Source organism: Symphalangus syndactylus, chromosome 1, assembly GCF_028878055.3.
Source record: "Symphalangus syndactylus isolate Jambi chromosome 1, NHGRI_mSymSyn1-v2.1_pri, whole genome shotgun sequence".
Taxonomy (NCBI): Eukaryota; Metazoa; Chordata; class Mammalia; order Primates; family Hylobatidae; genus Symphalangus; species Symphalangus syndactylus.
In genome coordinates, this window is record NC_072423.2 from 99,852,345 (window position 1) to 99,872,318 (window position 19,974).

The 19,974-nt window shown below is 46.8% G+C and overlaps 1 protein-coding gene across 7 annotated transcripts in view; it reads right to left on the reverse strand.

The window, feature by feature from the left end:
- Positions 1 to 13,107, reverse strand: part of LOC129490581 (actin) — a 39,092-nt gene extending 25,985 nt beyond the window's left edge. For 4 of the 7 annotated variants that reach the window (XM_055294484.2, XM_055294466.2, XM_055294459.2 and 1 more), the window contains exon 1: positions 12,697 to 12,792. Coding sequence is in view for 2 of the 7 variants with exons in the window: in XM_063645056.1 (XP_063501126.1) it covers positions 12,697 to 12,736 (40 nt within the window). In the remaining 5 variants the exon portion in view is untranslated. Of the gene's footprint in view, positions 1 to 12,696; positions 12,801 to 13,046 lie in introns of those variants that run through there. The other 3 variants (XM_063645056.1, XM_063645040.1, XM_063645032.1) reach the window with 2 other exon arrangements.
- Between the last annotated feature and the right edge of the window lie 6,867 nt (positions 13,108 to 19,974).

The window sequence follows — 19,974 nt, forward strand, 5'->3', positions numbered from 1 at the left end:
TGATGATGGAAATAATGATAACAATGACAATTATGATGATGACGATGACAATGATGATGACAATGATGACATTGATGATGATGACAATGACAATGATTATGACAATGATGACACTGATGATGACAATGACGATTATGATGACAATGATAATGACAATGATAATGACAGTGACGACAATGATGATGATGATGATGACGGATTGTCTTGATATACAAGGCATTTCCCCCACGTAAATCAGCAAATAGCCAATGTGGGAGCAGACATCCAAATACCTTCCTCTTTCTACCAAGTGCTATGCATTTGGGTCACAGAAATAAATTGATTCCAGGGCTGGGCAAGCGGTTTTCATTTTTCCTTTGGTACAATAGCATTTGCATTCAGGGAAATTAGCCCTGATGTCAAAAATGTGTTTTTTCCTTCATTTTGTTTTAAATCATCTGATGTTGGCTTCCACTCCCACGGAAAGAGGGAAATGAGGCCATAAATAATTGTGCTGCTCTCTTGAGCCAAAATATTTTCATCTGAGGTGTGTTGAGTGGAATAAAAACTGGTTCAGTGCAGGGAAGGCTTTTGCCTCCAATGGGCTGAATCCTCGAGCTTGCCCCAGCATGGTGTGGCCAACCAAGCAGCACGCTTCTACTTTACTCCAAATCCTCATTGATTTGAAACTTACTTGTGAATCCAAATATTGACTATCAATGCACAGCAGTAAAAATCTAAAGAAAGCATAGCAGAAATTGGAAAAGGCCAGCTGCGGTGGCTCACACCTATAATTCTAGCACTTCAGGAGGACAAGGCAGGAGGATTGCCTGAGCCCAGGAGTTCAAAACCAGCCGAGGCAACATAGAAAGACCCCATCTCTACAACAAATTAAAAAATTAGCCAGGCATGGTGTTGGCACGCACCTGTAGTCCCGGCTACTTGAGAGGCAGAGGCACGAGGATTGCTTGAGCTCAGGAGTTTGAGGCTGCAGTGAGCCAACATTGCACCACTGCACTCCAGCCTGGGCAACAGAGCAAAACCCTGTCTCTAAAAAAAAAAAAAAAAAAAAGAAAAAGAAAAGAAATCAGAAAAGATTGCTCAGCTACTGAGAAAAGAAACTGTTGGTTCACATCATTGACATGGAAAAGGAAGGGAAAGAAGACATTGCCCTGTTTCAGGTGCTGTGCTGGGGACATAACTAATACCAGGGAGAGAACTGGTGACAAACAGGTGCAGAGAGGTAAGAGGTGGAGCCCACCTGTAGTCCAGGCAGGGTCCCTCTGTGTCATTGCTTCTGCATGAGGCCACTGTGAGGTGCCTAGCAGAGGTCATGGCCTCTTGACCTAGTTGGGGCTTCTGGAAGCTAGCCCAGCAGCCTCCTAGAGCCTCTGCCTCTCTTTCCACTCTAATCCTGCTCCAGTCTTAAGATTTGGATGAGGTGGGCCCTAAGGGCTCACAAGATCCATGCTGGTCAGTAAGATTATTCCACTCCTTGGCTACTACAATTGGCTAAATAATGGTCCCTGTCCTCACACCATATCCTAATGTCCAGAACCTGTGTATATGTGACCTTCCATGGCAAAAAGGACTTTATAGTTGTGGTTAATTTATAGATCTTGAGATGAAGAGATTGCCCTCTATCATCTGGGTGGACCCCAGGTAATCATGAGGGTCCTTGTAAGAGGAAGCAGGAGGTCAGAGTCAGAGAGATTGGAAGATGTTATTATTGCAGTGAGCCAAGTCATGCAAGCACCTCCAGGAGCTGGAAAGGGCAAGGAAATGGGTTCTCCCAGTTCCTAGAGCCCCCAGAGGGAAAATGGCCCTGCAGACACCTTGATTTTGGCCCAGTGAAATCCATTTCAGACTTCTGACCTCCAAAACTGTCAGAATACATTTCAATTGTCTTAGGTCAAAGTTTGTGTTGATTTGTGGTGGCCACCCTTGACCAGGGTGAGCGTGTGATGCCAGCCATGGTTTCTTCTTGGGATCTTGGTCAACTCTCAGGAAGGATACTCTCTTCCCTTGGATTAAGGATCTGGGAGAACCTGAAGTGAGCCTGGAGTTGCCCCTGCAGCTGCCTTGCAGCCCCACAACCAGAGCTTCCCTGTGGAGGAAGTCAGCCCGCAGGAAGCAGCAGAGAGACATGAAAAACAGGATTTTTACAATATCGTTGGAGCACAAACCTCAGCCTGCCCTGCACTGTTCATCCCAGGGAACCAACAGAATTTTTTCCTGCCAAATGGGTCTGAGTTGGGTTTCTGTCACTTGCAACCAAGACAGTCCTGACTGATTTTTAGCAATTGGGCTTCCTTGGTCCTGGGCATTAGAGCTTCATTGGATGGAATGCCCAGAAAATCATTGGAAATTAGAGATATATGATTATCCTCTGAAAATGCTCTTGTAGATTTAGCTTAAGGTAGATTAGGTCAGAGGTGCTTAATTCGGAATCAAGAGTTATCAGTATTCATTCAGCAAATATTTACCAACTGCCTCCTAGGGGCACAGTGCTGTTCTAGAGTGAGGAGACAGTGAGGAGGATTCAGACAAGTTTCTTTCCCCATGAGCCTGCTGGTCTCCCTGGGAAGCCAGATATTATATAGAATTTATTTATTTATTTATTTATTTGAGATGGAGTTTCACTCTTGTCGCCCAGGCCAGAGTGCAATGGCGCCATCTAGGCTCACTGCAACCTCTGCCTCCTGGGTTCAAGTGATTCTCCTGCCTCAGCTTCCCGAGTAATTGGGATTACGGGCACGGGCGTGTACCACCACATGCAGCTAATTTTTGTATTTTTAGTAGAGACAGGGTTTCACCATGTTGGCCAGGCTGGTCTCGAACTCCTGACCTCAGGTGATCCACCTGCCTCAGCCTCCCAAAGTGCTGGGATTACAGGAATGAACCACTGCACCTGGCCCAGAATTTATTTTTAAATTAAAAAGTCATTCGTAATTTTTCAATTGTGATCAGTGCCATCGAGGCTGCCTATGCATGTCTTGTGACGTCACTTGTCCTGCCTGGAGCATTGATCTATGACTGCAGTGTGCAAATGTCTCAGAATAGCAATAACAAGATGGGGGGAGGTGCCAGAAACTTCTGGGCCAAAGTGGGTCAGGGCCCACCAGCTCTGTTTGGGTGACAATGCGTAGCCAAGCCACAGACTCGCGGTCCTCTGGAGATGTTGGTCTTGATTGTTTTCCGCTGTGGGCTGTCCTGTGCCTCAGAGGATGTGTAGCCGCCCCCCAGCTTCCACCCACTAGATCTCTGTAGCACCCTCCAAGTTGTGACAACCCAAAATGTCCAAGCTCTGCCAAGTGTGCCTGCAGAGGGAGTGGGAGGTGGACAAAACAGTCCTGGCTGAAAGGGAAGGGCCTTCATGATGCAGACCTGTGGAAGCTGGGTGGGAGGACAATTCCAAGGGGTGAGCCAGTTAGAACCAGATTTTCCAAGCTTATGAAATACTTTCCTCACCAGGGAAACCATCGCAACAGATCTGATACTATCATTGTTTCTCTCCATCTTAATCCAAAATCATTTCTTCCATCACAAGAAGACAAAAATCAGAAAGTTCAATACGTCCGGGGCAGCCCTGACATCATCACGTCCTGCTGCACCATTGGGCACATCATGCCTGACTCCCCCCATGGCTGCAACAGGAGACGTTCTTCCTGCTCAGGACTCTGGTGTTCCTGATGGGTCCTGTGCCTACTTGAGTCATGTGGCTGCAGCGAAGAGGATTGATGTGAAGACTTGTGTTTAGTAAACTGTACAGTGCTGTACATACCTAAGGGTGATCACAATAATAACATCAAGGAGTTATCTCTATTATATTTTGGGCAATTTGAATTCCCCAAAAGGGAGAAGTTGGGGAGGGACAGAGAGAATGAGAGAGAGAGAGAGAGAGATTGTGAGAACGGGATGTTAGAGTGTTGGAGAGGGTTAGAATTGGAAAATAAGTTGGTAGACTGAAGTATTTGCAAAGTGTTGTGTGAGATCCAGGATGGATGGATAGACGAGTAAATGGATGGGTGGGTAGATGAATGAATGTATGATGGATGGGTGGATAGATGAATGGATGAATGGATTGATGGATGAGTAGGTGGGTGGATGGGTGGGTAGATGGATGATGGATGGATGGATGGATAGATAGATGGATGAATGAATAGATGGATGGATGGGTGGATGGGTGGGTAGACAGATGGATGGATGGGTGGACGGGTGGGTGGATGGATGGATGAGTGGATGGATGGGTGGGTAGATGAATGAATGAATGTTGGACGGATGGATAGATGAATGGATGGATGGATGGGTGGGTGGATGGATGGGTAGATGGGTGGGTAAATGGATGTTGGATGGATGGGTGGGTAGATGAATGAATGAATGTTGGACGGATGGATAGATGAATGGATGGATGGATGGGTGGGTGGATGGATGGGTAGATGGGTGGGTAAATGGATGTTGGATGGATGGATAGGTAGATGGATGAATGGATAGATGGATGGGTGGGTGGATGGATGGATGGATGGGTGGATGGGTGGGTGGATAGATGGAGGGATGGGTGGATGGATGGATGAATGAGAGGATGGGTGGGTGGGTGAATGGATGGATGATGGGTGGTAAGTCCGTGGATGGATGGATGGATGGATGAAGTGATGGATGGATGGATGGATGGATGGATGGATGGATGGATACATAATGTAGTCATTTCTATCCTTGCATCTCTTATGCCTCTCTAAGTTCAGACAGCCATGTCTTCACTTAGTCCATTTGTTAGAAAGAAATCTTTCAAAACAGGCCTTATAGAAAGAGAAATGATGTATCTGTCTACTCCCTACACAAACTTTCTACGATCTTGGCATCCCTTTATAACAAAGCATAGTTCAACCCTACAAGTGTGCATTGAATACTAACTTATTATATTACTTTAGCAAGTTCTTGGATCTCTCCAAGTGCACAGAGACGCCCTTGGGGGGCCCACCTTTGTCCTCTCTTCTCAAAGAGCCTGAACATCCCTGATGCCCTGTGGATGAGATCTGTTCTTCTCATGGGAAACAGATAGGATTGACAGAATTTGGCTACTGTGTTTTTCTTAAGCAAATTATACTAAGATCCATGTGGCAATGTCCCAGAAGAGAGACCACATAGAGCTGCAAGGGAGCAGAATGTGTACTGCTTACATCCTTCCTCTCTTGAGAATTTGTGCGGGTTGGCTTCCAATGTTTGTGATGGAAAACAGGGTGAAGCAAACCCCAGATGATTTAAAGCGGCTGGGATAGGATGTTCCCCAAGGCACTACCACAGGCTCTGGGCAAAATCCTGTTTCTGCTCTCAGAAAGCTCCCAACTCATAGGAGAAAGACATTTGTAAAAAAGAAATTAATGCAATGCAACAAGGGCTGTAAAATGAGGCAACAATGTGAGTTGACCTTTGAAGCCTTGAACAGATTCTAGGCAGGGACAAGCAAAAGCCCAGAGCTGGGCAGGGAGTCCTTGGAGACGTATGTGAAGGGACATTCCAATGGTCTTGGGTGTCCTCAATTCTTTACGCCCCTAGTGCTGTCACATCTGCAGGGGTTCACTGAGACATTTATAACAGCAGCCACACGGAGATGATTTTCTTGTGCCAGACACTCTCTAGATTAATCCTGCTAGCCTCTCAGCAACCTTCTGAGGCTGGGTAGCATCAGTCTCATTTTTTCTGTGGAGGGATCAGGCTCAGGGGGATAAGTGAGACCTCCAGCTATGAAAGCTGGAGCTAAACTTCGATGCCAAGCCACCTCATTCCCTATCCTTTCTTTCCACCTGAGTGGTAAATTGCAAACAGCCATAGATTTCTTGCAGCTGCTCTTGTTACAAGGTGGAGTCTATTTTCCCATGCTTAAACCTGGACTGGTCTTGTGACTCCTTTGATGGATACAGTGTGATGAAAGTGACATTGTGTGAGCTCCAAACATAGTCATCAGAGGAGCTGCAGCTTCCTCCCTTGCTATGTTCAGACCACCCTGGTGTGGGAGCTGGAGTTAGCCTCTTGGAGGAGGAGAGGCCACGTGGAAGAGAATCACGGTGCCCAGCCAACAGCCAACCACCTGCTAGACATGTGGCTGAGGCCACCTTGGATAATCCACCATCAGATGACCTGTGAGGTGACCCCCACCCCCAGGTGCACAAGACAGCTCAGGGAGACCAGCCAAACCAGCTCAGACCAGAAGAACCCCTAGCTGACCCACAGACTGGTGAGTATGACGGTTGTTGAAAGCTATAAAGCCTTGGTATGGTTGTGCTACACTGCCCTGCATGTGTACCCTAAACAAGTGGTCCTTCCCAGACTCCATGGTCTGCTTTCAACTGGCTCAAAGTCATCCACTCACCAATACAAAGATGGAAAACATGCTAAGGGGATCATTGAAAATCACACTGTAACAGTCTGAACCAGAGGCTGGCAAACAAAAGCCCAGAGGCTAATTCTGGCCCAGTGACTGTCTTTGTAAATAAAGTTTTATTGGAACTCATTCACACTCATTTGCACCCTGTCTCTAGCCGCTTTTGGGCTACCATGGCAGAGTTGAGTAGTTGAGAACCTGTGGCCCACTATACTAGTCCGTTCTCGCACTGCTATAAAGAAATGCCTAAGGCTGGGTAATTTACAAAGAAAAGAGGTTTCGGGCCAGGCGCAGTGGCTCACGTCTGTAATCCCAGCACTTTTGGAGGCCTAGGCGGGCGGATCACGAAGTCAGGAGATCAAGACCATCCTGGCTAACATGGTGAAACTCCATCTCTATTAAAAATACAAAAAATTAGCCAGGTGTGATGGCACGCACCTATAGTCCCAGTTACTTGGGAGGCTGAGGCAAAAGAATTGCTTGAACCCTGGAAGCGGAGGTTGCAGTGAGCCGAGATTGCACCACTGCACTCCAGCCTGGGTGACTGAGACTCTATCTCAAAAAAAAAAAAAAAAAGAAAAGAAAAGAGGTTTAATTGGCTCGCAGTTCTGTGGGCTGTACAGGAAGTGTGGTGCTGGCTTCCAGGTAGGCCACAGGAAAGTTACAATCATGGTGGAAGGGGAAGGCGAAGCAGGGTCATCTTACATGGCCAGAGCAGGAGGGAGAGAGAGGAAGGAGATACCACACACTTTTAAACAACCAGATCTCATGAGAACTCTATCAGGAATAGCCCCAAAGCGGGGAAATCCACCCCCAGGATCCAATCACCTCCCAGCAGGCCCCACCTCCAGCATTGGGGATTACAATTCCACATGAGATTTGGGTGGGGACAGAGATCAAAACCAAATCACCTATAAAGCCTAAAATATTTCTCATGTGACCCCCTTGTAGAAAAAGTCTGACAACCCCTCATCTAGACTTTATCCCTTAACACTGTGACAACAGTTCTCAAAGTGCAGACCCCAGACCATCAGAATTAGCTTCATCTGTTAGAAATGCAGTCCTCAGTCCTCATCCCAGATCCCCTGAATGAGAAACACTGGGTGGGGGCCCAGCAATCTTAGTCTAAGAAGACCCCCAGGTGAGTCTGATGCCTGCCAGTCAAAGATAAGACAAGAAAACCACCACCTTCAGCTACAGAAATCTGTTGTGATTATTGACTCCCCAGTCTGAAAAGCGTGTTCTTGTGTCCTCACTCTAGCCTTTCAGGGAGGAAGAATTGCTCTCAAGTCTCATTCTACTAGTTTAATCTGCCCTTAGCAAGATTGGAGGCAGCTGAGAGCCACTCAGTAAAACGCTGGCAGCCCCCAGGAGCTGGCAGTGGGAGATGCGGGATGACTGTTCCTTCCAAAATAAATGGAGGGTTTACAGAAGGTGTACAGGATATGTGGCATTCTCCTGTGACATAAAATCAGTGCTAGCCAAACCAAGCCCTTATATTTGAGTACCAAAGTCTGGGTTAAATAACCAACTCACCCTGGTTTGGTTTTTTCCAGTTTCAACATTGAAGAAGCCATGTCCCCCAAAACTTCTCAGTCCTTGTCAAACTGGGACAGGTCCTAGGCCTGGGACGTAAAAGGCCAAGCTTTCCTGCAAAGAGCAGGTAATATGGCAACCGATCCCTCCCAGGAGCATCCACAGATGCTTCCTACAGGTGCTGGAATGAAGAGCTGGAAGCAGCCCAGTGCTCAGGGAGCCAAGGCATGGCTGGGTAAATACAAAGGCAGCTACCACCCAGTGTGGGGCACTGCCAGTGGCATTCCCAGGAGCCCCGGGAGCTGCAGAGGTCATGGGGGCATCTGAGCCAGCGGTGCAGTGGCACATGGGCATCAGCCTGGATCCTGTACCCTGGGACAGTCCTCTGCCTTGAGTCACTGTGTTCCAGACCCGATGTCTCTCACTACAGCTGTCGCTTGTCATGCCTCCCAATCTACTTTCCACACCAGCTGCAGTTCTCTGGGTGGGGCTGAGCATCTGCGGTTCATTCACCCTTACAGCTTCTAGAAAGCCACACTGCAAACCCTAATGGCCAGATGAGAGCTTCCCCACATCTAAGCTTCTCTGTCTCCCCAGGGCTGCACCCTGAGATACACATGCAGAAGGGATTATTTCTATTTTTATTTTATACTATGTTATTATGATGTAAAACAAGATATATGTAATGTATATACATGTTAGGGATGACTTTTTTTTTTTTTTTGAGACAGGGTCTTGCTGTGTTGCCCAGGCTGGAGTGCAGTGGAACCATCATAGCTCACCATAGCCTCGACCTTCCAGGCTCAAGCGATCCTCCCACCTTAGTATCCTGAGTAGCTGGAACTACAAGCATGCACCACCACACCTGGCTAATATTTTGTATTTCTAGTAGAAACAGGATTTCGCCATGTTGCCCCAGCTGGTCTCAAACCTCAGCCTTAGCTTCCCACAGTGCTGGGATTACAGGCCTGAGCCATCACACCTGGCCTTATTTTTTTCTAACAGACAGAGCCTTGCTATGTCACTAGGCTGGACTAGAATGCAATGGCGTGATCATAGCCCACTGCAGCTTCCACATCCTGGGGGCTCACATGCTCCTCCCACCTCAGCCTCCCGAGTAGCTGAGACTACAGGTGCACAACACCATGCCTGGCTAATTTTTTTTTTTTTTTTTGTAGAGACAGGGTCTTGCTATATTACCCAGGCTGGTCCTGAACTCCTGGCCTCAAGCTAACCTCCCACCTCAGGCTCCCAAATGCTGGGATTATAGGTGTAAGCCACCTCACCTGGCCTTGTTTTAATAAATAAGTTAATAACCTGCTACTCAGTATAAGACATCACATATTCTTCACACTTCTTGTTTAGGTCTTCCTCCCAAAGATATCCAGCACCCTAACATTTTGCTTAATAATTCTCTTGCTCTTTTTAGCCCTTTTGCCACACCTGGATATATCCCTAGAGAAGATATTGGTTTTGCCTGATTTGGGGCTTTCTGCAAATAAAATAACCACCTCATATGTTTTTCCTGTGGCCTGTTTATTGTATTCGTCCTCCGGTGGTGCACCCATGTTGATGTGTGTAGCTGTGGTTTGTTTTTCACTGCTGTATAGTATTCCTGGTTCCACTGGATGAAAATGTGGTCATTTGGGCCAAGGGATATATTTGGATAGCAACAGAAAGCTGGAAAATGGTCCTGTGTGGATGATACCATGCTTTGCCTGGAGGGCTTGATGAGGTGTGCAGGTGGAGCCTGAACTGAATTTCGGGGGATCTGGGTGAAGCTGAACTCCCTCTGCTCCCCCTCATAGCACTCAGCCCCTTCCCTAAACACATATCAGTCAATTATGTAAGTAATTTGGGCTGAAGCTTGTTCCCCTGGGTGCCATGCATCTTGGTCTAGTCCTGACGACATCACATGTACAATACTTAAGCATATATTTGCAGAAGTAATATGTGCACAAATCAAAACCACAAAACCTTTGGAAGGGTAGAGTGTGAGAAAACAGCATCTTGCTCCCTCATTTGCACCCAGAATCCCAGCTCCTGTACCCCAAGTGAGCACGCAGCACATCCCATGAGTAGCCTGCACCTTTGAGCCTCTAGATTTCACCGCTGGTTTCTGGGTGCAAAGCAGGTTACTTCTGTGTGCACTGTGCTCCCCCTGGTGGCTGTTCCCTAGAGCACAATTCTCACGCCTCTCAGTCCCAAATCCAAGTTTCAGGAAGGAAATGGCTTCACACTATTCCCTCTGAAGCAAGGTTAGTACCTTCAGCCTTTCAACCTACCCCTCACATAATACCTAAGAATTTTGCAACATTTTTTAAAGTTCTTAAAACAGAATCGTAAAAGGGAGAGGCAGTTTTAATATGTATGTACTTAATTAAAACATCTAGTTCTCGGTCCTAAGGGGATGGGGGACGCAGTCTCTGTCCTGTAGGAGCGGTGAGCGTGTCTAGCGCAGGGGTTGGCAAACCATGGCCTGCAGGCCAAATCTGGCCAACTGACTGCTTTAGTAAATAAAGTTGTATTGGAACATGCTGATTTGATTCTGTGTTTATTGTCTGCGGTTGTTTTCTCGCTGCAATGGCAGAGGTGAGTAATCGCAGCAGAGACCTCATGGCCTACAAAGCCCCAAATATTTACTCCCTGGCCCTTTTCAGAATCAGTTTGCCCACTCCTGGTTGAGTGTTTCAATGGAGACACCTATGACAATGACGTATGATCAGCCTGGAAGGAAGCTTCCTCTTAGGATTTGATTTTCCATTCATTCATCCCAAAACTATTGCATACCTACTATGTGCTGGATGTTATTCTGGCCAGAAAAGATTCTTGATGTTATTTTCAAACTTGGAGAGCTATAGTATTTTCAGTGAGAACAGTAAGTCATACCAGTTACCAAGGTTGGTCATTTGGGCACAGATGCCCCCTCTATACTGAACTGAAACTTATCTCAGGCCCCATCACCCCCTTTGCCTGCATCCCCTGATACTGTTGGAAGCCAACTCTGTCTTCTATGAAGGATATTGACAGTGCATTCCAGCTTGGTAGGATGGGGGAGGAAGGAGCGTGTTGGTAAGGTCTGGATCTGGCTACACTCTGGCTGTTAGTCTGGGCAGAGTCTAAATCGAGCAGTGGGAGTGTAGCCAGATCAAACGACGTCAAGTCCCTGGACCTTGACTGGAAGCCGCCTCACTTTCAGCAGTGACAGCCGGCTTGTGTCGCTGGCTAGAAATGCAAATGTTTGTGAATTTCAAATATATATATATTTGTGCTCCAAAGGGAGCACACCCCCATATGATTCTCCAGACACCGGGAGGCACTCGCCTCCCCTCTCAACTTTGCAATCCCCAGGTGAAGAGGCAGCACCTGTCGGCGTGATTCTCAAGGGGGTTTGTGTTTATTCAGCAATTGTTGGTCTTGCTTGGGGATGTTCTCACTTCCTATTTAAAAATTTTAAAAAAAGATTCTGAAAGACTTAAACAGTGAAAACATCTAAGCCAAACCAGAGCTACTGAAACATATATATATATATGTATATATATATATATATATATATATATATATATGTATATGTATATATATATATATATATATATGCAGGAACAGAAAGCCAAATACCACATGTTCTTAGTTATAAGTGAGAGCTAAGCATTGAGGACACACGGACACAAAGAGGGGAACAATAGAGAGTGGGGTCGCCTTGAGGGTGGAGGACGGGAGGAGGGTGAGGATCAAAAAACTACCTATTGAGTACTATGCTTATTACCTGGATGATGAAATAATCTGTACCCCATGCCCCTGCAACATACAATTTACCTATGTAAATATATATATACCTATATATACATATGTATATTTGGAAGAAAATCCCGACCTGCTTTTCATTCGCCAGGTGGCCGCACACAATGCATGGTTGGGCCTTCCCCTTAATAAACATACCTGGATAAAGAAAATGTGGTACATATACACCATGGAATACTACGCAGCCATGAAAAGGAATGAGATTATGTCCTTTGCAGGGAGATGGATGGAGCTGGAAGCCATTATCCTCAGTAAACTAACACAGGAACAGAAAACCAAACACTGCATGTTCTCACTTATCAGTGGGAGCTGAACAGTGAGAACACATGGACACAAGGAGGGGAGCAACACACACGGGCGCCTGTCAGGGGGTGAGGTGGGGGAACGGAGAGCATCAGGATAAATAGCTAATGCAAGTGGGGCTTAATAACAAGGTGATGGCTTGATAGGTGCAACACACTACCATGGCACACGTTTACCTATGTGACAAACCTGCATGTCCTGCACATGTACCCAGCAACTTAAAATTAAAATTAAAATAAAACACACACACACACAGCCTTGGTTTAAATGTGGCCTTGCTGGTCTGTGTCAGACATGTTACAGAAACCCAGCCCTCTCCTAAGGGTTCTGCCAGGACCGCTGGCTCCAGGACTCTGCAGCCTGCTTTTGAGTACACGCCCACAGCAATGACTGAATACCAGTAACATCAAGAATCTTTTCTGGCCAGAATAAAGTCTGGCACATAGTAGGTATGCAATGGTTTTGGGAGGAATGAATGGAAAATCAAATCCCTTTTAGAATGGAACAAGATCACAGAACTAATTCGGTTCCATTTTCACCTACAAGGAAACCTTTTTTAGTAGCTCCAGGAAGAGGTAAAAACCAGCATCAAGAGAAAATGTAAAACCGCTAACTTTCACTCACGAGAAACTTAAAACTCCCAGAGCAACCCCCATATGATTCTCCAGACACCGGGAGGCACTCACCTCCCCTCTCACCTTTGCAATCCCCAGGTGAAGAGGCAGCACCTGTTGGCATGATTCTCAAGGGGGTTTGTGTTTATTCAGCAATTGTTGGTCTTGCTCGGGGATGTTCTCATTTCCTATTTAAAAATTAAAACAAAAAAAAGATTCTGAAAGACTTAAACAGTGAAAACATCTAGGCCAAACCAGAGCTACTGAAACAAAGAACTGTTTGAAAATCACCTATAATGCAACCCACCCACAACCCTTCTGCTCTTTTCATTAGAGAATGAATCATTCTCTATAACTGAATAACCCAGTTAACAAAAACTAGGTAGAGCAGGATGTTTTTAAATGCACCAAGATCTCTAAAGGGCATTACAAACCTTCCTGCCTCACTGAACAGGGATGCTGGGTGTCAGGTGGCCTCTTCTGGGTGGCTCAGGCCACCATCATGTGCAATAATGCCACTGTGCTGTAACACAACCGTGACCTCAGGGGCCCCACCCTGTGTGGGCATCAGTCACTGGCAGCAGCGGCCCCAGAATATTACCTTTTTGCTTTTATGCTCATGTTTCTACTTTATCTATCTCCATCTTTGTGGTTGTTTTGGAGTGTGAGAACTTCCAGGGATCTATCCTACCAAGGACAACAGAGGCCCTAAGACTTTTGCCAGGATGGCTGAGAAACAGGGAGGCTGAAGAGAGAGCTCGAAGTATGGGGCATCCCTGCCCTCAGCTCTGAGTAGGGGAGGCGTGGGAGGTATCTTGGGGATACAGGAGAGGTAGCCGCACACGTGGAGCAGGCAGAAGGAGGGTCCAGGTCGTCTGGCTGGGTCAAGGCAAGGGCAGAGGAAGATGCAGCTCACTTATGTGGGCGGGACATTTACCTGGGCTGAAACGACAGCAACAGGCAGCTGTGGAAGGACACAGGGCAGCTCAGCATGGAGATGCCACACATTTCAACCTGACAGTTGAGGCTGTGCAAACAGAAGGTAGTCAGGACTGCTGAAGCCTGACTGAGGTGCATGATGGCACTGTCTCTGCCAGTCGGCAGGTGAACGCAGGGGGCCTCCATGGAGTCGTTCACATGAAAACAAATTTGAGATGGAATCTTGCTATGTTGCCCAGGCTGTACACAAACTCCTGGCCTCAAGCGATTCTCCTGCCTCAATCTCCCCAGTAGCTGGGACTATGGATGCCTGCCACCACACCCTGCTGGAGTAGTGGACTTTAACATCCTCACTTCCATATGTCAGGGACCAGTTCCTAAGGCCACCTCCATGAACATCGTGTGATGGCCAACCAGATGTTGACCGTCATCACTGGGACTCAACTGGGAAACCCTCTTTTTCCTCCAAATTTGCTGCCCTAGGTGCTAAGGATCTGGAGGACAGAGCTTTGGGACTGTTAGAATTCTATCAGAAAAAAAGAGACAGAAGGCTATAAGCACGAGTGTGGGCCAGGTGCTCTGGTTCACTTCTGTAATCCCAGCACTTTGGGAGGCCAAGGTAGGAGAATGCCTTGAAGCCAGGAATTCAAGACCAGCCTGGGCAACATAGCAAAACCCTGATTCTACAAAAAATTAAAAAGTTATCTGAGTGTGGTGGCACACACCTGTAGCCCAAGCTACTCAGGAGGCTGAGGCGGGAGGATCCCTTGAGCCCAGGAGTTTGAGGCCAAGGCTGCAGTGAGCCATGATCGCACCACTGCACTCCAGCCTAGGCAATGGAGCAAGATCCTGCCTCATAAAGAAAGAGTGGCCGGGTGCTGTGGTTCATGCCTGTAATCCCAGCACTTTTGGAGGATGAGGCAGGCGGATTACCTGAGGTCAGGAGTTCGAGACCAGCCTGGCCAACATGGTGAAACTCCAACTCTACTAAAAAATAAAATAGCCGGGTGTGGTGGCATGCACCTGTAGTCCCAGGTACTCGGGAGGCTGAGGCAGGAAAATCACCTGAACCTGGGAGGGGGAGGTTGCAGTGAGCCAAGATCATGCCATTGCATTCCAGCCTGGGTGACAGAGAAAGACTCCATCTCAAAAATAAAAAAAAGAAAGGAAAGAGTATGGTGGGAAACAGAACTTAACAGCTTTGTGCTTAAGCATGAGGACTCTAGTGCTGGGCAATAAGGATGTTGGCTCTGCACTTGCTGTGGACTGGACAAAACTGAGACCTGGCACTGCTGTCCCCTCCTTGTTAAGTGGGAGCAATGGCAAGCATGAGGCCCACCTATCTTAGGGAGTCTGAGTCACTGTACAGCAAGGATTGAGATGAGGGCCTCGCCCTTGGTCAGGGGGCAGTAAATGCTGGTCACCACCAGGGGCCCAGGTTTCCAAGCTCCCACTTTTGTCGTCTGCTCAGGGGCTCTGTCCTCCATCAGCTTCTTCTGCACCCAGAGGGCATCTACAAAAGCCACTGCAGCCGCTGCTCTCCCATCAGCATCTCCCTCCAGGAGACCCCCTTACAGCTTTCTTGTTACAGGCCCCTATCCACACCTGTGGTTCTGGTCCCAGCCCAGCCTCATCCTCAGCAGGTGCATTTGCATGAGCTGCCTGGCTTTCTTCCTTTCCTAATGAAAAGATACCATCTACAGACACGAAATGCATTCATTTCAGGTGCAGAGGGATGACTCACATTTGCCTACTCCTGAGTAACTGGACCAAGGCCTAGAATATTTCATGAGCCCTCAAGGCAGCACCCTGTTCCCTTCCAGCTAGGTTACCCCACCCAGCTCCACGGTCCCTGGAGGTAAACACGCTTCTGTCTTTAATTATAATAGTAATTCCTTCCTGCCCTTGGCCACCATATAGAGGGACTCACGCGGTACACACAGTCGTCTCAGGTCTGTTTCCTTCGCTCAACATCCTGTGTGCAGACTCAGCCATGCTGCTGACGTAGCCATTGCTGCTTTCTTGGTTTCTTTCAGTTGCCATGCATTTTTCCACTGTGTGGCTGTACTTCAAATTATTCATTCTACCGCTGATTGATATTTGGGCTACTGCCAACTGTTTCTTTTTTCTTTTTTTAGCTATTTACAAATAATGTCACTATGAATATTCTTGCACATGTCTTCTAGTGAGCATGAAGGTTGCATCCCTGGGAACACTCCCAGGAGTAGGGTTGTTGGCTGATAGGGTACATGAACGCTCGGCTTTAAGAGATGCTGCCAATCTCCCCAAGGGGTTGCTCCCACGTGCACCTCATCAGCAACCAGAGAACACATCTCTACGACAGGCTTGTCAGCCTTTTTCTTTGCCATTCTGGTGGAGATGCAGTAGCTCCTATGGTTTAAATTTGCATTTTCCTGATGACTAATGATGTTGCGCATATTTTCACATACATTGGTCATTTTGCCCAAGCCTCTTTCTCATCTTAAAAGCATCAGCGTGCCAGTCATTTTCTCCATGATTTGTAAGACCCCCTTATATTAGGTTGGTGCCAAAGTAGCTGCATTTGTTATTGAAGTAGCAAAAGCCGCAATTACGTTTGCACCATCATAATATAATGGGGACGTGAGTCCTCCAGAGGATGAAAGTGTCATTGCAAATAACTTTCCCCTCTTGGTGAATTGCCTTTTCATTCTCGTAGTATTTTCTTTTGATGAAGAGAAGTTATAATTTCATCAATGTCCACTTTTTTCCTTTTTTTTAATGGTTAGTACTTTTTATCATCCTGTTTGAAAATCTTTGCCTAACCAAGATCATTTTCTTATATATATATATATATATTTTTTTTTTTTTTTTTTTTTTCTTGAGACAGAGTCTCGCTCTGTCGCCCAGGCTGGAGTGCAGTGGCGCAATCTCGGCTCACTGCAGGCTCCGCCTCCCAGGTTCACGCCATTCTCCTGCCTCAGCCTCTCCAAGTAGCTGGGACTACAGGCGCCCGCCACCACGCCCGGCTAATTTTTTGTATTTTTAGTAGAGACGGGGTTTCACTGTGGTCTCGATCTCCTGACCTCGTGATCCGCCCGCCTCGGCCTCCCAAAGTGCTGGGATGACAAGCGTGAGCCACCGCGCCCGGCCTATTTTCTTATATATTTTTTAAAGATTTTATTGGCTTGCTTTTTCCATTTAGGTTAATAATCCATTTCAGTTTTGTAAATGATACGAGTTGGAGTCAAAATTCATTTTTCTCCATTTGGGTATCTATATGACTCAAAAGTTTTTATTGTTTTTTTAACTGCTAATTTTTTCATTGAAAAGATTCTTCATTTCTCACTTGGTTGAAATGGTGCTGTATCACCAGTCCGATACGTAACCAGCATGTAAACACATCACCAATATGTAAATGTGGCACACCCATTTATTTATTTAGCTGTTCTTTAATTTCTCTCAGAAATAATTGTGGTTTCCAAAATACAGTAAGTCTTCCATATTTTTAATTAAAATTTCATTCTAAGTCTGCTGTGTTTTCAACATAGTAAATGTTATCAAAAAATTGGTACGATTACTTTTTTGCAAGAATAGAAATAAAATAGATTTTTGATATTAACCTTGTATCCTGCAACCTCACTAAATTCACTTATTAGTTCTAGTAGCTTTTTTTGTAGACTTCTTAGGATTTTCTGCATAACTATTGTGGGGGACGGTCAAGACCACCCTCAGGTCTGATGATTCACTAAGAAGGCTCAGAAAACTGCGGCTTCCAGGGAAAGGATAAAAGTCAACATCAGCAGAGGGAAAAGGTGCATGAGAGCAGAGTCTGGGGGAGACCAGGCATAAACTTCAAAGGGTCTCTCCCAGTGGGGTCATGCAGGACATGCTTAATTTTCCCAGCAACAAGTTGTGACAATATGTGTGACATGTTACCAATCAGGAAGCACATTTGAGATTAAGCAGCCAGGACTTTTCAGGAGTGCTGGCCTTATACCATATCCAGCCTCTGCTTGGCGTGTGTCAAAATTCTAGACCTCCAGAAGGAAAGCAAGTGAACCAAAAGGCATACTATTTGTACCAACAGTCTAGGCACAGTGAGCTACTCTTATCTATTAGAGTGGTGAGAACCCTACCCAAATCTAAATTCCCAGATGCCACTCAAGGGCCTACCTTGCAGGCAGGCCTTTCCAAACAGAGTAGTTAGGGCCTGTTGTGTTAACTCTTTACTACATAACAATCTTGTGAATTGTGCTAATTTACTCATTTCTTCCCAATCTATGTCTTTTTAAATTTTTTTCTTGCCTTATTGCAATCTCTGGGATCTCTAATGTAATTTGGAAGAAGTGGCAGTGAACATTCTTGCCATGTTCTTGATCTTATGGGGAGAGAATCCAATATCTCATCATTAAATATGAAGCTAGCTGTAGGTTTTCTCAGGATGTCTTTGACTTTTTATCATGAATTAGTGTCCTTTTTTCTCCATCTATTTGCTATAATAAAGTGGTTTTTCTTCCTTATTAAGTTAATGTGATTCATCATCAGTTGACTGCCCTATTCTTTTTGAGAGCTTCATAACATTCCATCATGTGGATGCACTTAATTAACCAGTCACCTGTTGATTTGCATAACTTGTTCCTGATCTTCTCACGGTTTTTTGCACAGGACACTGCAATGCACAGCCTTGAACTTGCAGCCATTTTGTACATGGCAGGATATAACTGTGAGGACACTCCTAACAGTGGGATGTGTGGGCATAGGACCACCACACCCTGGAGATCTTAGTGTATTCCAAGGTACAGAGGGCCATGGTGACCCTGCCTGCAGCTCCCTGCATTCCTGTCCAGGGGGAAACAGCCCGGATGGTTCTGCAGACGCCTTTGCTGCCCTCCCCAGGGTCATCTCCAAGTCTTAAAGGGAAGGCAGCTGTTCCTGCCTCTACTCAGCCTCCACGGCAGCATTTCTCATCTGCAAGGCAAGTCAAGAATTCTTTCTCAAGACAGAGTAGAGTTCACTCCCAGGTAAAGAAAAAAATAATAACCATGTAATTCAAATGCCTCCCGCCTCCTCCTCACTTATCTAAGTCTGTAGCCTTCCAAGTGTGCTCAGGGGTAAGAAGAAGTGAGCCAACAACACGGAAACCAGTTCCAGAATTGGCACTTCCATTGCAGCTAAGTGTTGCAAACAGTTCTACAACTGAAATCCCTGGCCAGAAAGCTTGGCAGTTGATGTCTTGATGATCTTGGCTGTAGGGATTTGCATCAATAATTCTAGCTGGGCTTTGACTGAGGTGGAGCAGTGCCAGAGGCCCAGGGAGGTGGCGGGCATGGCTATCGCTGTGTCAATGTGGAAGGAAGCAGCAGGAGAGGTCTGAGAGTCCACAGGGCCGCTGAAGCCCTCAGAACGACCCTGGCTTTTATTCTGAGCAACATGAGAAGACCTTGGAAAGTTCTGAGCAGCGGAGTGACAGCATGTGACTCACATTTTGATGGGATAGTCTGGCTGTTGAGCCGAGAACAGACTGGGGGCAGGAGGCAGGAGGCAGGGAGACATGCACTGGGGCTGAGAGAGGATAGAGGCTGGGATGGGGGCACTTGGTAAATGGAAAGCAGTCAGATCCTGGACATTTTGCGGGCACAGCCACAGGCTTGCCCTCTGATGGAATGTGGCATGAGAGAGGGGATTCAGGGATGATACCTGGTTTTCGGATAGAGCAACTGACATTTATGGGGAAAGGTCAGGACTGATTGAGGTGTGAAGTCGAGTCACCTTTCAGATGCTAAGTGAGGTGCAGAGGGGGCATGTGGACTCATGAGCGGCGTTCAGGACAAAGGCATGGCTGGAGATGAAACCTTGGAGTCACCAAGCCATGGAGGTGTTTAAAGCTGTGAGCCAGGTGGGCTCGCCTGGTACTTGCCTCTTGCTAACAGCCATCTTGCAGCTTCCCTGTGTGTCCAGGTGACCACACTGACCCTGTGCAAACCCCTACCCCGCCCACTTCCTGGGACAACAAAGAGCTGGTCCACATCTGTGGGTCATTGCTGAATGTGGGGCATTGAGTTTCCAAAAGCCAGACCCATCCCGTCCCCAGCTCCCAGTCACTGCGGTCTTGGTCTTCCGAGGTAACATCCAGATTTCCTAACACATTTGGAGACCAAGGTTCGGGAAAGGGGCAAGAGTGATCCGTGAGCTGAGGAGGCACTCAGGGAGAATAATCTGCCCATCCTGATGAAATAAACACACAGAGGGGACTTAGATCTCAAGTCTGCATGGAATGTTCTCCTCAATGAGGCCTCTTGACCAGAAAATCTGGCCGGGCTGTGGCCTGACGTTCCCTCTCCTGATAATGCAGGGTTTTTCTTGGTCCTTTCACAGGACTCACAGAAGGGGTGCCCCGTCTACTCAGCTCACTGTGCTCAACCCCTTGTGTGAGGGAGCACA